Raw genomic sequence first — 18,165 nt, 5'->3', positions numbered from 1 at the left:
GGAGAGCCTAATGAGAGTAAAACAAACATATTACCAAGTTATTAACTACTGCTGCTGTTTATAATTAGCTCCTTATCAGGATTAGTTATTTGCAGAATATGAGAATGACAGTAGCCTTTTAAATGACATTAAAAACCAGGTTTCCACTCACAGAATCACAACACAAGGCAACAAAACAGCTGGAGAAGTCAAAAGGACGGGGATGCGGGGGTCGGGAGAGGAGGGGAGACATGGACTGTTTGGGAAGTCCATGGTACATGCGCAGCACACATACGAAAAACAAACAGCCCATCAACTTTTAAATTAATCACTGCCCATAAGTATTTGCAAAGCTTTCTCATGTTGACTGAGTGCAGTTACGCACAATGTCCCCTCCATCAGCAAACATTAAAAATCCTCAAAATTATTAACACCTGAATGTGTCCACAATCTCATTCTTTCATCATAAATGTACTTTGGATTTCAGACTTTTTTTTCCTGAGGATCCGATACTATAAGGAGCTAAGGGGAACCCTTAAACAACATGAAAGGTGAGTGTACGATCTGGCGGTAATATTTAGGGAATAACTGGTATTTAACTGTTTTCAAGGTATTCGTCATGACGAAGTGGATTCTCTCTTTCTTTCCTTCTTTCTTTCTTTTTGTAATGCTGGTTAAAATATATAAAGTCAAGGTAAGACGGAGTCGCCACCAAGGAAAATTTCTATAATCTGGTCATTGTTTTAAATCATAGAACTCCAGGGCTTGCTTGAAAGGAGAATATACCTTTGTGAAACGTTTTTCTGCAAAGTACACAAACATTAAAGATCGTTCTGCACCATTCTTTTCTTTGTTGTCACAGTCCAGTGCTAAAGCCAATTTGTAAAAGAATACTGTGGGTTTAATGCCTAATCCCTTTCCTTCTGGTACCGGTTATCTAGAGGCAACAGGATCTTGCAAAATGCTTCATTTTGATTTGGGCTTTGTGACCTCAAGGGGATCCAGAACCCCGGAATCCTTATTTGGTTGTGCTTTTCCAGCTTTACTTTTTTTAAAGGTCTCCTGGGGCAACAGACTTTATGAGCCAGCCCCGCCCTGCCGCAGGGCTGCATTCACTTTTGTGACCACACACCTAGATATCAAGTGGGTTTTGTGTCGCAGTACAGCTCCAATAGCCTGGATTTTGAGATCTGCGGGGGCAAACGCCCTGGGACTGCGCTGTAATGTCTGCTGTAGGCACCGGGACCGGAACCGGTGTTGCCAGTGTCGATGTTTTGCCAAACAAGCCAAAACACATGCCTCCTCCCCAGTCAAACTTGTCCTTAATCTGCTGAGAACATGCTGTATTTATCATGCATCCTTTCTCTAGGCTTTGCTCCTGTCTTCACCCCACCCAGACACTATTCCTTTTCCTTCCCACCTTGCCAACTTGAAACCAACCTTTACAGCTGAATGCAAGTCAATCTTTTTGGATAAAGCCTTCCTTAACTACTTCTGGCCTATGTCATACAATTTAGCTCATTGTTTTCTACTGTCTGACACACACACACACACACACACACACACACACGTATATTTCTGCAGCATGTGCATTTGCTTTCTCTTCCCAATAAGACTGAAGTCTGTTGGGGTTGAACACACTTCTCTAGTATCTGCTACCAGTACACTCACATTGCAAGAGCCTCCAGGCTCAGAGTCAAAATGAAGGTGTGGAACTACAAGAGCCACCCATCAAATTACCTGGTAGAGGATGTGCTGGGTAAAGACCTCCTCATTGCTCCTGGACTCATGCTGTAGTAGGAAGAACTTTCCAAATCTGAGAGAGAAAAATTTGGGCCAGTTCCTGCAGCTATTGGTGCTAGAAAAAAAAAAAAATTATTTTCTGTGAATAAAAGATCAATGACAGCATACATTAGTGTTGCCTATAACACATTTTATTTCTGAATTTATACAGTAAGCTTATCCAAAATAATCAGTAATGAACTCTGACCTCCAAAGAATGTTGAGAACAAAAACTTTCTATGTCAGAAAGATTCTGTTTTATAACGTACCTTTCGTCTTTTCTCTTTTTGTAATGGCAAACTGTCACCAAGGTTGCAACATTCCCTGAGGCTTTTAACGAAAAGACCTCCGAGTTTTGCTCTGAAACTTTTCTTGAACGACCAGCCAGAACATTCTCTGGGCTTTCCTAACTTTGCCTGATCCTGACTGCTTTCGCTCATTGGTATTTTGGAATTCATTCTGAACTGCAAATTCATCTTTCTGGGCTACCCATTCCCAATCTTCTGAGATGAGAAATGTGTGATCTCTCCTTACTCTGAACCTCCTCGGTGCCTACACACACCTCCACTTTATTTGGGAGGCAGGGTCCTCAAACCAGGATTCCTGAGCCACACTTCTTCTAAGTAAAGTTTTACTGTAACACGGCCATGCCCACTTATTTACAGATGGTCTCTGCTTCCACACTGTCAAGGCAGAGACTTGGGGCCACACAGACACTGTAAGGCTCACCAAGAACATACTTATACACAGGAATTTTCCAATGTCTGGCTTAGGAGACTGTTAAAGATAATTGATTGTATGTGATTTTCAGAGCTGACTATTGTATGAGATGTCATTCCCTGTATTATTTTTTTAAGGCCTGGACCCTCCAGAGACCTTATTGACCGTAGCAGCTTCACAGATATTTTTGAATGAATAAATAACACCTACCAATCTGATAAAACAACTCTGTGTAAAGTTAGTGGTGCAGCTGTGTGAGTGGAAATATCCTCGTCCTTTGAAAGGTTATGCAAAAGCAGGAGCAATAGATTCATATATTATTGTATTAAGGCACTGGTTTCTGAGTTAAGCCCATGTAAGTGGATATATAAATAAATTAAATAGAGGCTAATATCCATAAGAAGAAAGGATAATTAGGAATCTCACAAACCAGGGATTTTCATTCTTTCAACAAATGATCACTGCTATTGCCAAGAACTGTGCTGGGTGCAGAAGACGCTTCGATGGAAGACACGGTCCCTGCCCTGGACAGCTCTGGAGGGAAGGTTGGCAGGTTATTTTCAATACAGTGTGGTAAGTCCTTTGCTAGAGTTATTCTTAAATTGATATGGCCACATAGAAGTGGGTATCTAACCCAGCTGGGGAGTGAGAGGTTCTGGGAGTCAGACGACCTCAGAAAACATGATGCCTGGGAAGATGTTAAAAGGACAAGTTGGAATCACCCAATGGAGAGGAACAGAGGCATACTACGTAGGAGAGACAGCATTTATAAAGGAGAGAGAATATAAAATGAAAACTGGATTTCTGATAACTCGGTGTGATGAAACACACAGTACATGGAGAAAAGATGGGAGGGCTCAGGTCAGGTTATGAAGGGTCTTTAGGAACATGAATTTCTTTAAGGAACCTGACTTTAAGTCCAGCAGATTCCCAAGTTTATGAGCTACTGAAGTGCTTGTCACACTGTACTAACTGCAGACCATTGGGGTTATACTGCCAGCATCTACTGTAACCCCTGATGCCAGGAGGCGGGCAGTAAGCACTGGTCACATGGAACTGATCGGTAGTCAAAGGAGAAGCAGCAAAACATAAGAATGTATCACCAAACTTGCCTTCATAACCTAGAAACATCATCCTCTCATGAAGATAGGCGTGGGGGACAAAGGAGTGGCTGTGAAGAATATAATCAGTAAAACCGTAGAGGCCAGTGGAGTCATTTAAAAAAGGTAAGTGGGGGATGGGTCTGAACTCAAGGGTTGAAAAGGGAGAGCCTAGTGTAAGTGACTTAGGAGATAAACTCAGGGAAATGTGTTGACTTCTTGAGTGTAGTAATAACAGAAAAGGGAGCAAATGGGATGATTCCCAGGATTACTGCTTGGGCAAGTGGGTGAATTGTGGCACCATAATAAGAGTCTGGAATTGAGGAAAGGTAGGAAGGGATACGTAATACCTAAGAATAAACACTTAGTTGTTTGGTTACTAGCAACAGCTAAACCTTAATCATAGCTGTCATTGTATAAAAACAGTCACTGCTAAGAAATGGAAAGCTCTGAAATTCACATACACTTTCTGAAATTTAAACCTATCTCTTAATGACAGGCTGTAATGGAGGAAGGGCCTTTAGGTCAAAAACAAATGGTTGAGCTTGACGAAAAGTGTAAACAGAGTTCCAGTGAATGATTTTGCTAGTCCTTCCCTAATTTACTTTTTCTACGAAGTTTATTTGCATAGTTTCCCCTTTTATTTCATAGTATTTTATGGATGCAATAGGCTGGGGTTGGGTGGGAAGGAGATTACTCCCACACATCAGCCCTCATCCCTCTCAGCAGCCAGCATAGAGCAGGCACGTATTAATGTTACAGACTGATGTTTGTGCCTTCATGGAGTGTACAGAGTCACACCTCTCGTTAACTGAGGAAGAAGGATAAGGCTGATAGGAGTCGAGGGTCTGGATTTAGATTTTCTTTCTAAGTTCTAGGATGAGGTTCGGGCCTCAGCAGAATGGCTCAGTGGCTTCATTCCCGAGCACTGGCAGAAGAGCACAGGCCTTCCTCACCCCCTCGGAAGAAAAGATAAAGGCAGGTGTGAGTGCACGACCTGGTTGGACTGAGAGGAGAAGTCTAGGGCCCTGTGCCCAACTGCACTCACACCTCCCATTCTCCTGACCACGTTGTACCACGGAAAAATGTCTTCTGCCTTAATTATCTTACTAAAATGTCGAAGGGGCCAGAACCAGTGAAGAAAGGAAAATACAGAGTAAGTGCAGTGTGCACAACTCTCAGAGAGATTAAAAAACGTAGTGATCCGAAGGGGCACGTGCACCTGAGTGTTTATAGCAGCAATGTCCACAATAGCCAAACTATGGAAATAACCTAGATGTCCATCAACAGATGAATGGATAAAGAAGATGTGGTATATATATGCAATGGAATACTATGCAGCCATCAAAAGAAATGAAATCTTGCCATTTGCGACGACGTGAATGGAACCAGAGGGTATCATGCTTAGTGAAATAAGTCAATCGGAGAAAGACAACTATCATATGATCTCCCTGATATGAGGAAGTGGAGATGCAACATTGGGGGGTTGGGGGGTAGGAGAAGAATAAATGAAACAAGATGGGATCAGGAGGGAGACAAACCATAAGTGACTCTTAATCTCACAAAACAAACTGAGGGTTGCTGGGGGTGGGGGGTTGGGGGAGGGGGGTGGGGTTATGGACATTGAGGAGGGTATGTGCTATGGTGAGTGCTGTGAAGTGTGTAAACCTGGTGATCCACAGACCTGTACCCCTGGGGATAAAAATACATTATATGTTTATAAAAAAATAAAAAATAAAAAAAATAAAGATGAAAAAAAAAAAAAACCAACCCACAGAAATGTTCCTTCACTTGCCCCTATATTTACTTCCTGTGAAGTTCTTAGCACCCTGGGCTTGTAATCTAGCAAAATGCTTATCGGGTGGGCCGGTGGCATTGTGATGCTTTCTTCTCCAAGTGTTTGTTGAAGTTGTACTGAGTAAGTTCAGGGCTTCACAAACTACTTATGTGCGTCTCCGATTTTATGACATCGTTAGATTTCTCAAATGAGAAGGGGTCTCACAACCTGGGTTAAAAAATCCTTATAAACCACTGACCCAAACTCCGCATTCTTCCAAATGGTCTTGTCAGGAAGCACTCCCAGTACTGTCCGTGTGTACGCATCGTATGAAGGTCAGCCAATTGGAATGGAATCAGAGTCAGTGATTCTGTGACAGTTACAGAGAAAGCCCCATGCCTGTGGGGAGGGGTCACTGTCAAATGTCCCCACAGTGGCCTGGGTATTCTCAGGCTCTCTCATTTGGAGAACAGGAAGAGCCTGAGGGAGATATCTGAAAAAGATGGGCTTTCAGCAGGTTTTCCTGAGCACCAAGGAGCATTTTATTTCTTATATCTAACTTCATCCTCAAAACAACCTCTTTAGGAAAGTACCTCTCCTAAATGAGAAAAACTAATCAGTCCCCAAATGAGGTTAACTGGCTTGCCATGGACTGCAGAGAGGCAGAAAGAGGGAGGGTCAGCATTAAAAGTCAGGGGTGTCTCGGGGCACCTGGGTGGCTCAGTGGGTTAAAGCCTCTGCCTTCGGCTCGGGTCATGATCCCAGGGTCCTGGGATCAAGCCCCGCATCAGACTCTCTGCTCAGCGGGGAGACTGCTTCCTCCTCTCTCTCTGCCTGCCTCTCTGCCTACTTCTGATTTCTTTCTAAAAAAAAAAAAAAAAAAAAAAAAAAATCACACTGTATGTAATTTAAAAAAAAAAAAAAAGTCAGGGGTGTCTCACCCCAAAACCTGTTGCTTTTCTTATCCTACTAACCTGCCTCTTGTATTCAATATATTTGCCTTAAACTTCAGATGATAAAAAGGTAGACAGTGTCTCTGTCTCACAGGGTTTACTACAGAGTGGAAGGATAAAATAATACTTGAAATTCTAATTTGATGCTGAATGTGTTCACTTTCATAGGCAGAATGCAAAGGATGTACTAGAAAAGTTCAAAGGAATGAGAAATTCTATCAGCTTGTGGGATCAGAAAAACGTCTGATTCCAGGAGGAGTTGGGCAGTGACACGAAGGCTTCCAGGATGGGAGGATTTAAAGAGGTGGAGAAGAGGAGGAGGGTTTCTATGCAAATGATAAGAGTATGTGCATAACTTTGGAGGCATGAAGTACAATTAGGGATCTGTGGGCTCCATGACGGTTTCTGAGGAGGGAAGTGATCATTGCTGAACCTGAGCAACATTAATATGACAATAACCTACAGAACACACTAAAGGGGACGAAGGTGGGGAAATCAGTTGGTAGGTTGATGGCGGAGTTGAGAGAAAAGGGAGGCCTCCACCATGGTGTCTGGAAAGAAAAAGGCATTTTCATGGTGGGTATCTGTCACCTTCGGAAACAGGTCCCAAAGATCTATGTCTGGTTGTGCATTAGGAAAGGGCATACACAAGCAAATATTTCATACCATCCCAACAAATACAAAATACCCGTAAGATACATAACCCAACGTATAGAACCCAAGGTGCTTCTTAGCTAATAATGGTAGGAAGTCCTTTTTGCAAACGAGGGAACTAAACGTTGTCAAGGGTTAAATGATTTAACAACATCTGCCCAGGACGTCATGCTGGGCTTCTGAAGCCAAAGACTAACAGCCTGCCCGTGTGTTCCAGAGATTGTGTAGCCACTGACCAAGGTGGGGATGTTAAGGAAGGACTGGACCAACCACAATGCTTCCTGTCTATTCCATATACTGCAAAATCTGATTTTGTTACACTTGTACTTGACTCTAGACTCTATCGTTCTTAAATTATCTCACCCATGACATATTCTCCCCCACCAGATTGAGTGTGTTTTGAGGACTGTAAAGACAGACAAGATATCCCAGGGCACAGAAAACGTGCTGGTATGGGCCTGGGTGTGACCATCTAGGGTTTCAGCCTTGCCAATAACCTCCTGTGTAGCCGAAGTCCTTTAAACTCTTTGGGCCTCAAAATTCCCATAATAGTCATCACAGAAACACAAACTCACCACCAATGCCAGGGCCATCACCACCACAATAAGGACCAACATTTATTAAGCACCATTTATGGGCCAGATGCCGGCCTGAGCCTCCTAAACACATCATCTCATGTAATCCTCACTACGCTACCAGGGAGGAATTGAGGCACCAAGAGGCAGAGTAATGGCCTTAGGCCACAAAGTCAGAGGGTCATACCAGATGACCTTTAGTCCTCCAGATCCGACAGCCTTTTGTGTGTTCCTAAACAGCTGTGCGGTTTTGTATGATGATCAGTACGACACAACAGCTGATGATCCATAAATATGCTCTGAATGAAGGAGAATCTGTAATCACCTTCTTTGTTTTCCCTCGGCCCCCCAACTTCACGCAATGCAAAACGATACTCAGAAATCAGCAACTATGCATGGGCAGTGAGGACTGGTGCCTCACCTTTCTTAAGCAGTATTACAGGGAGGCACACCTGACGTTTTTATGGCTCTTGTTTCGCGTTGGAGTTTTTCCTCAAAGGATGAACTTTGGGGAATGGTCTTGGTGGATATGATTTCTAAGCCATTTGTCCTCCCACTCCCTTCTTTCCTGTCATGAGTAGAATGCAGTCTTTGTGTCATTTCTTAATAAATGGTTTGCTATTAAGGCATCATTATTGTAATGTGGGCTATTGGAAGAAAGGGGTTACTGCAGTAGCCAACCCTCTTAATGACCTGCTCTTCTGTACACATTAGTAGTTGGATAAGGTTGTGGTTATTGAACTTTTGCCATCCACCAGAGACAATCTGCTCAGGCCTGTGTTGTTGGAAAGAGAAGGTGATGGAAAAAAAAAAATTCTGTCCAAAATTTCAAGCTACTCTGCTTGGGAGATGACAGTATACCGAGTTTACAACTTGTCCAACAGGAACCAGCAGGGAGTGTTAACTGAATGACTAGTGTGGTCAGCCTTCCGCCAACGGCACATATTCTCTGAGAGCCTATGTCCAGTGGAATTCAGCAAATATTCACGGAGCACTTTTCATGAGTCAGGTGCTGGAGATCCATCAATGGACAAGACAGATGAGGCCCCCTGCCGTCATGGGGCTCCCATTTGAGAGAGTAACAGTTATAATGCCCCTTCCTCAAATTTCCACGGCAGCTAAGGAATATGGCCACATGGCCAACGGGTATCCCTCAAAAAAGATGACTGGGATTCACTACTTTGTTTTCAGTTTATAAAGTAACTATGAAAAAATAAGAGAAGAATATTTCTCTCCAATTATGTAATCTAATGCACTCACTGAGACTTTGGGAACTTGTACTTTTAGGCTTGGGCAAAAAAAAAAAAAAAAAAAAAAAATCCAACAACAAGCACACAGTTCTAGGGGCCCAGCACAATTTAGTGTTGTTTTGCATTCTGGTGGCAAAGATCTCATAAGAAAGTCCATGTCACTGGCACAAAAGGAGTGAACATGGGAAAATACTTGGTCTTCTTTCTATCAAAGGCACAGTTGTAAAATGCACAATGCTATGAAAACTCAAGCAAATCTGGAATCATCGTTAAAGGGAATTAACTTGGAAAGTAATTTATGGCAAGAAAATTCAACTCCTTTGTTATCTTCCTTTTACTGTAACATGCTTCCTGAACACTGCCTACGAGAGAGGGCTTTTAGGAAGAAAAAAAAAAAAAGTATAGTAAAATGAACTCATTTTATCAATTTGTGCTGTTGGCCAGAGTTTCCTGACTGTGGCTACGAGGGGCTGTAAACTGATGAATTTGCATGGAAAAAGAAACCAGTGTAAGTAATTTGTGTAAGAGGTAACGCGGACATACACTGCTATAATTCAGACACCCTGCAGATAGCAGCCTGCAGCAGTATGAGCAGTTATGGGTTAGAAAAATGACCACGCTGCAGTCAGTCTGACTTGAATGGAAATCAATCATAAAGGTACTTTCTCTGCAGCTCCCACACCACAGTCTTCAGCAACTCCTTTGCCAAGCCGATTTCTGGTCTGTAAACCGCGTGCTGATCTCCTTTCTCTACCCTTCCTTTCTAAAAGGTCTGACCTAGTGCAGCGAGGAGTCTGGTTTTCCAAAATGGAACATAAAAGAAAGGCGCTGGACCAAGACGAGGATTTCCCTCTATGTGGAAATGAACTTCCCCGCTATTATGAGATTTAAGCAATGCTTTTTATGAAACGTAGTATTAGGTGCCAAAAGCCCAGCACAATGTTTTAACCCCATCAACGGCATCTGCTAAAGCAGACACGGTACCATTTTCACACATCCACGTTTGTGGACACGAGTTAAAAAATACGTGGGTTTGTGGTGCCAGAAGGGGTAGGAGGACGTGAATACAGAAACTGTTATTTCTGAAGAAATGTTTTCTTTTATTAAAACGAGAACAGTTCACTGATACCCTCCTCCTCCCAACTCTGAATCTTGAAAATGGTTTACCTTTGATAATAATTGTGAATGCAGTTCGTGCGGTGAGTCTGTTCAGGCATTTTCCTGCCACGAAGAGAACTCAGTCTTGGATCTCAAGAAACTTTGATTATCTACTCTATAAAGGAAGGAACCCTTTCCACTTATCTCTGCATTCTCAACACACAGCGTGAGATGCTTCGTCTAGTACACATGCAACAAATGTTTACTGAGTTGAATTAAAATTCTACGAGTCTGTTAGTGAAAAATAGCTAATATTTAATGATTATTTATTATGTGTCAGGTTGATACGCTATGTGCTTTACCCAAATTATCTCATGTCATCTTTGCAGCATCCCCACAGAACATGCATTTGGTTATTCTCATCTATGAATGGGAAACTGAGCTGCAAAGTTAAGTCACATGTTCAAGATCACGCGGCCGGGTAAGTGACAGAGCAAGGATTTGAACCCAAGTATCTCCGGGTACCAGCCCAAGGAAACAGAGTGAAACACACATTTCCAGTCTCCCGGTCCTTCCTTCATGGTCAGTTATTACAGGGATGAATTCAACAAGATTTATACAGAAAAATAACTGTCACCCATCCATGATGTGGGAAAACTTCTGTCCGCTTCCTTCTCCCTTTGTGTTCTCAGGTCTTTGGGGTTGGAGTGTGAGCCCGTGTTTCCCTGGACAGAGCGTCTGATACTTGGTGAGCACAGCCATCCGCGTGGGGGTTGGCAATGTGGACTGGTCTCCTGCATTAGTGGCTTCTGTCTTGGGGACCGAAATTGATTTTCTGCATTTTAGAGTATCATCTCATCTTAGCTTTTGGTTGAGGTCAAATGCGGCACCCGTTTAGGACCTGATACAGTGTCAGCCCGGGGATTAAGTCTTCCCTGACAGGGGACGGAGTTGATGGCCTGAGGCGTCTTTTTACCACAGTGATCTATAAACCAGGGGAGGGCTTCTAAACAGAAGCTCCTTCACCAAGAGCGCGCTGGGACTGGGACAGTTAGCTGTTAGGAGACCAAACTGTACGAGCAGAGTCTCATCACAACCACCTACAAGTCCAGCTGTCTGGATCTGTCCTAGTAAGTCTCCATAGTTTCACTAAGAACTGTTTATTTTTTTCCCTTCTCTATTCTCTGAAAGATCCTGGGTGTTAATGACATACTCATATCAATTACATACCACATTGACTCAGTTCCCACATTGGGCTCGAAGTGTGGCTTTGCTGAGTGTGGACTCCACTGATTTCATCCTGGACCTGTCTACTGTGTCACCAACAGCAGTCTTTCTAATCAGTGGGAGTTAGCTAGGATGAGATATACCAGCCAAGATCTCAATAATATTTGTGGTCTTATTGTGGGAGTAATATTGAATTTCTGCCAGGCTTCTGGAAATCCCAAAAATACCTTTTAGTTTTCTAATGATACCCATCAGATAGGAATATCTCCTCTTAGAAAATAACAACAACAACAACAACTGAGGCTTATAAGTGTATAAATAAAAGTTTACTAAAAATCACATTGCTGGTAATGACCTCTAGCATGTACCTGCTACTCTGAGGAATTTTTATGCCCATAATATAAAAGAAAGGATCATTCAAATAGTATAAAACTAAGTGCTAATTTAAAGCAGTCTGATTAAAAAATAATCAAGGTGTGGCTTTTAATGTGTCAGTGTTAGATTGAGAATTTTTAAAATGTCTCACTATCCATTAGATATCCTGAAGAGGAACTTCTGGAATCATGCAGACATATAGGCTTTGGCTGCAAACTTGAGGAATAAGAATTTTCTGGTTTCTTAAAGCAGATGAATTAGGTCTAGTATTGGCATGCTTTTATTCTATCAGAATTATTAACTTTGAAGGGGTCACAAGAATGGTCCTCCTACTAAATTGACTTCTAGAAAAGAACCTGAATCTCAAATCAGTCCTTCTTAATTTATAAATGCACACAGAGTACATACAGACACATACACACACATTCTAATAAATTTGCTGATAGTGTGGCCACCTCAAGGATCAGCTCTGAACACAGAGTGAAAGACCAGGGACAGAGGCTTTGTTCAATGATGAGCATAGTAGTTACCATTGCTGAGCATTTACTATCCGCTAGACATGTGCCATTCTCTCACTGAATCCTCAAAGCACTCCTGAGAGCTATTACTATTTCCAGCATTCTGATGCAGGCCCAGCACACAGATGGTATTTAATAAATATTAGTTGATTGAACAAATCAGATGGTTACCTATGAGAAAAACATGGCTGGGAGGGGTTCAGTATTGCCCAAAGCCCTTCAGTTGGAAAGTGGCAGAGCCGGATCCCCAATTCTATATCCTGGACTATGCAGCCATGCCGCCATCTTAAATATGGGTTTTATAGAATGTATTACCCTTAGGAAACATAACCCACAAATTAGCTAGAAAAGATGACAAATAGATGAAGATGTGAATAGAGATCATGACAACAAATTAGTATGGACATCAAGGAGTTGTTTTGTTTCTCCCTGAGTCAAATCTTTAAAATAAGAATGCTTATGGTCCAGTCAAATTAGCAAGAGCTTCGGCTAAGAACAGAAAACAAAAGCCCCACCCCGCTGCCCCAAAAGCTGCCACAAGAACTCTCTCCACCGACCCCAACCAGGAAGGTTGTAGAAGATGAGTGTAAAAGAAAAAACAGGACTTTCAAACATTGAGTTGACTAGTGCATCTGCTGATATAATAAGCCTCTTGTCACCAGAGTTTTAATTTCAGTTGGCACGGTGGTCATAAGTCCACTGCCAGGGCCCGTGCTGAACACGGGGTACACTGTACATTCAATTCGTAAGTAAGAATGGGGACACCTCTCCCTTTATGTGGCTCCTTCTCTACCGGGTGAGGAGAACAGAATGGGGAAAATCATGCGTGGCCACCCATACTGTGAGGTGGGATACAGGAGAAAGAGTACGTTTGGTGAAAATTTCTATTACCGCCAGCCCATCCCATTTGCCGCTGGCTTTAGTGTCCAAATCTTGACCCCCACATATGTCCAGAAAATTAAAAAAAAAAAAACAACAAAAAAAACTAGGCAACAAAACATCCTTCTGAACTAATTCAATTTCAAGATTTATTTTGAAAATTTATCGAATTATAGTAGAGGAAACCCGCTCAATTAAGCCAACCAGACTGATATTTTTCTTCCTAAGAGTATGGCAATATTTATTATTTTATCTCTGTACGAGGGGCTGATTAAAACTAGGAAACATTTGCGATGTCATCATATATTCAGAATAAGGTGGCTGAGGCAGGCAAAACAGAAAAAGATTACAGTATTTGCTAGTCTATAACTTAACAGATTTTCTTTAAAAACTGCATTTTAAGGGCAGGCATTATTTTTTTTTAAAGGGTCTCCCGCTCTTTTGTCTGCGGTACACCATACCCTCCGTCTGGAAGAGGTGCCATTGACTTCTACAGACAGAAAATGTGTGATGTTCATTTTAAAATTACTAGTAGGGCCTGCTATTGACCATCTAATTATGCTGAGTTCCATTTATAAACATAGCTAACCACTAAGTTTATGGAGACTTTTTGTGCTGCCTTAATAGGATATTGATCGAGAGCATAGTTTGAGTGGACTGCCATTGAATTGTGTAATGGCAAACAAAAGGCAAGGTCACAGCCACTGTTCCTGCGAGGGCTGCAGTCTATTTTTTATTATAATCTTTTTGTTTCTTCCTCTAATGCTCAAGCCCAAACAGTTTCTTTCGAAAGAAGAGCTTGCTTAAGAATAGTAATTTTATAGTTAATGTCCACGCCATGATCACAGACAGCTCTCACGTTCCTTCGCCGAGGAGCAGGAACAGGCCCCTTGCTCAGAACAGAAAGTTTTAGACCTCCTGTCCCGTAACCGAGATCTACACATCCTGCAACCAGTCTCAACAGCACCCCAAGGGACTGGACGTCTGGCCTCCCTCACCCTATACCAATTTCCTCGTGAGTCTGTCTTTGCGAGACCCTCTTGCCGTTTCCGAGTTTGGGCTTGTTCCGATCAAAGAGCTTCATCTCCTTGTTATACACTGGAGCTGAGTTAACTCTGTTGTCCTCGCTCCCACGCGTCAGGCGAGACGATCTGCCAGTTCTTCGGACTGTCTCAAGGGCCCAGAAAGCCCAGTGCGTGGCTGTGGGTACTCGAAGTCCCACAAAGGGGCCTAGAGACTTCAAAAAGAGGTAGAAAAACGAACCGTGCTTTGGATCCTAATGGTGACTCCTGTGTGAAAATACAGAAAGTGTGCACATGTCGAAGGCAGAGAACAGCCACTAGGGTGCCACCTCATGCCAGGCTGAGGCAGACGCCTGGCTCCACTCACTGTCCCCCCCCACCCCCCACCCCCTTCTCCATTGACAAACAACTCGGGAATCCTGGAGCCACCCAGCAGCCCGGCTCTGTGGTACAGCCAGGACAGTTCAGCTGCTGGATTTAATAGCTTCTGCAGCAGGGTGACGGGAACCAAAAATTCAGTCTGGGTAACTGAGAGTGGTTTTTACACCCAAAGACGCTGAGCAAACTGGGAACCCTGGCTTTTCAAAATTCCAGGGCCATGAAGTCATCCCAAGCCACAAAGTTTACTTAACCCTTGCAGCCCGCTCGGGTGTACAAGCCACTGCTCGAAAATTAGGACCCGCCAGGCCAGAGTCACAATGGCCCGTGTGTATCTGTGGTTTTCCTCTCTCCCAGTGAAGTATTTAAGGTTTCAGAGTCACCCCACCAACTTCAAGTAAAACAGTCAGCACTTTAGAAGGAAATGGGCACAAGGAGTGCATTTTTCAGGAGGATTTTTCTGGGTTCATCCCAGGAAGCATATCGGACAGTCTCAGAGCGCACACTTTGAGGAAAACACCGGAGCCAGATAAACAGGGAGTGGGCTCTGACAGCGACGACCGTCGAAGAGGGTCATGGAGAAGCCGGTCGTGGGGGCTCTCTCTTTGTGGCGGCTTCATGGGAAAGAGCCCCATCTGAAAATGCTTCTTGAAGGCTTTGTTTGAAAATGCAGCATCATGTAAGAACCCTTCCAGCAGATGATTCCTGTCTTTTGCTTCACAGTATTATGCTAACACAACTTCAGGGATTCTGAACCGCATTGTTAGCACTTGGAAACCCCCTCCCCCAGAGCAGAGAAGACCTCGCTTTCCCTCTGGCACAGTGTCTAGTGGTCTGTATTCCCCCTTCCCGACCCTCTCCTGGAACAAAGTAATAAATAACAAGAACGACTTTCAGATGGCCCTGTCACTGGCGGGGAGGGGGGGAGTTAGGAGGAGCCACAACAGATACCGACTCTTAGGCTACGGGACTTTCTTTGCAGTGAGGACAGACAGACCTTTCGTGGACTCTAGATAATGCAAAAAAATGAAAAGGTAGGTAGGCAGGAGGCCAGGGTGAGAGGGGAATTAGTGAGACTGCAGCAGAAGCCCTTGTTTCTAACAGCTCCATGCATCTGATCAGTATAATTGAATGACAAGCAACCTTGCCACCTGACCCTGACCTCCGACGTGTGAAGCTAAGCCAGCAGCTTTCTCTTGAGTTTCTCTGCCATTGCCACCCTGTAGTAACACGATTATAAACAACAAACTTAGCACGGAGTTATTTCAGTGAATCCTCATGAGGAAATGCTGAAATCGCACCTCCCTCCTCTATTAAATTTAAAAAGGAGGAAAACGAAAAACAGAAACTAACTGGAAACCCGAGGAAAGTAAATATTTATATTAGCAAATTTTCAAATCGCGTACTAAAGATTCAGGAAGAGGGAAAATGTTCAGACTACGGCCACCATGTGTTTGACATTTCCAGGCCCGATATGCGGTCGCAAGTGTGACTGGGGGAACTGGGTGGGGCTGAGATAAATGAGGGGGGGGTTAAGAAGAAACGTGCAACAGAGTGGGAGAAATTCAAAGACGCTGGGGCCATTAAAAACAACCTGATGAAGGGTGAACTCTTCAGAGCATGAGCAATAATTTGGGGGTGTGGGCAGATGACTGGCTGCTGTGCAGGTTGATTTTTCAGGAAGTGAGCCTGTTCTGTGAGGCACTGCAATCTGGATACATTTGTCCACACACAGAAGCTACAACACAAAGGATGAACCCAAAGTAAACTATGGACTTCGGTTAACCATAATGAGTCAGTGTCCGTTCCTTCCTTGTAACAAACGTACCACAGTAACAAAAAAGGTTAATAAGTAGAGGAAACTGTATTGGGGGGAATGTTAAAATTCTGTACTTTTTGTTAACCTAACGCTGAGAACAAGTTTAGAATTGCTCTAAACCATAAAGCCTATTCATTTTAAAAAAAAATCGTAACTGAAGACAAATCCAGGGGGAAAACATTTAATTAAGTACTTTGTTGTTTTGGTTTATACAAAAATAGTTTTAACCCTTTTTTTTTAATGCACAGATTAATAATCTAAAAGTTTATCAACTCTAACAAGAAATGACTTTTAATTAAAGCACAGAATCTTTGGATTCTTTTAGCTCTGTAATGCAGTTATAGGAGAGGTCATGACAAAAATGTCTGCAGTCAGCTAGCTGAGCACAGCCAAGCAAAAAGAGCAAGTTTCTTAGCCTCTTTGAGCCTCACAGTCTCCTTCTTCTATAAAAAGGGAAGATAACAGCAACCATGGGAGGACTGAATGAGATTATGGTTACCAAGTGCCTAGTACAGTACCTGATACATAGTGTATGCTTGATAAAGGCTAGCTAATGTAATTTTTCATATGAGTGTTGTGCTCCTAACAGGGCTAACATTATCCATTTAATCAGATTATGTGCCAGTTAGCTTACTGCTACTTTAAAGTTGCTGAATGCATCCCCTGGCCCCACTCATTTGTAAAAAGTGTCCAATGCACCTCTAACATGAACACTTAGCTCTTCCAATTAGGGGAATGGGGCAGGGCTGTAAGAAATGGTTAAGGATTTTGACTCCTCCCGTGGCTTGAGCGTTCAGTCTTTCGGAGAGGTGTGCAAGTGAGGAGACCTGAGCTGGGAGATGGACCCTTAACCCCTGGCAGCCAAGGGAGTCCTGTGACATGGACCCCAATAAACCTGGATTAAAGATCGGAAAGGGGGGGGTGCTCTGGACAGCAGTTTGGCTTGAAGCCATGATTTAGCTGACACAGCCCAGTCCCACTCGTGCCAAACAGTTTTAGTCAGCACGAGGCCATGTGTGAGTGAGTCCTACAGCGATTACGCAGCAGTGTGCAGAGTCGAAAAGTATTCAAGAGCCGAAGGACGCTCATGATGCCAGGCATCAGCAACATAAGCCCCTAAACGGGGACAGGAAACAAAACCAGGTCCCTCTGCAAATTCAATCTGTGGTCTGCCTGTGCCCTCTGGCAGTCTTGAAGGCAGGTTTAGAATTCGCTTGGCAACTGTGCTATGTAGACTGAATGAAGGTCTAATCTAGCTTGGAACTGAGAGGCCTTGGGGTATAAGACCTTAAAGGGACATATGGAAAGTAGAAGAGGGACTTGATTCTGGGGATGGTCCTGAGAGCAGCGTGGGCCTTTTCTACACACCCAGGCCTTGGGACACCAATGATAATGAAGACAAAATATAAGCATTACAGCAGCCAGGGCAGAATAAAAAAAGGTCTGGTGCTCCCACCTTAGAGCTAAAAGGATTTTCTTTTCACTCTTTAAGGCTATGTTTAGTAAAGGCTCAATGAGCGTATTTCCCTGTAATGCCATTATGACAAACGTATATATAAAATCTATATCATATTACTATGATTAAAATGACAAGAAAAATATGGGATAGCAATCCTTTTTAAAAGTCTTACAAAGTGAAAAAAATTTTTTAAATCTATAAATGCATTATTTGTCCCTGCGTGGCAAATGACTGGCTAGCTAGCTGTGCAGTGGCAGGCGGCATATATCCTCCAAGGGAACAAGGTCATCTCATCTCTACTTCACTGGTTGGAACTTTAAGCCCACTTGATAACATGCCAGCAACTTCTCCATTCCAACTCACACCCTCCAGCTCCTAATGCCTCAACCCTTATGGTTCCGCCTCCCTAAAACCGGAACACCCTGGCATCAACCAAGGATCCCTGATCCCGGAATTCCCGCACTCATAGTTACTTTCCCCTAGTTTCCCTGCCTCATCCCACATTGTACATTTTGTCGAGTCCCCTGGAGCCTGTGTAAGAGTACACTTGCTAGCACTACACAGGCTTAGCTTTACTATCTACCCACTGTTTGACTTTGG

The 18,165-nt window shown here is 43.2% G+C and overlaps 1 protein-coding gene across 3 annotated transcripts in view; it reads right to left on the bottom strand.

Annotated features, from left to right (window-relative positions):
* Positions 1 to 18,165, bottom strand: part of LOC111143037 (nuclear factor I A) — a 357,887-nt gene that overhangs the window by 101,282 nt on the left and 238,440 nt on the right. For all 3 annotated transcript variants that reach the window (XM_022496466.1, XM_022496467.1, XM_022496468.1), the window contains exon 5: positions 1,720 to 1,837. In XM_022496466.1, coding sequence (XP_022352174.1) covers positions 1,720 to 1,837 — 118 coding nt within the window. The remainder of the gene's footprint in view (positions 1 to 1,719; positions 1,838 to 18,165) is intronic.

Source organism: Enhydra lutris, unplaced genomic scaffold (genome assembly GCF_002288905.1).
Source record: "Enhydra lutris kenyoni isolate GAN:26980312 unplaced genomic scaffold, ASM228890v2 scaffoldscaffold9, whole genome shotgun sequence".
Taxonomy (NCBI): domain Eukaryota; kingdom Metazoa; phylum Chordata; class Mammalia; order Carnivora; family Mustelidae; genus Enhydra; species Enhydra lutris.
The sequence above is the reverse complement of the archived record's forward strand: the minus strand, read 5'-3'. Positions and strand labels throughout refer to the sequence as shown.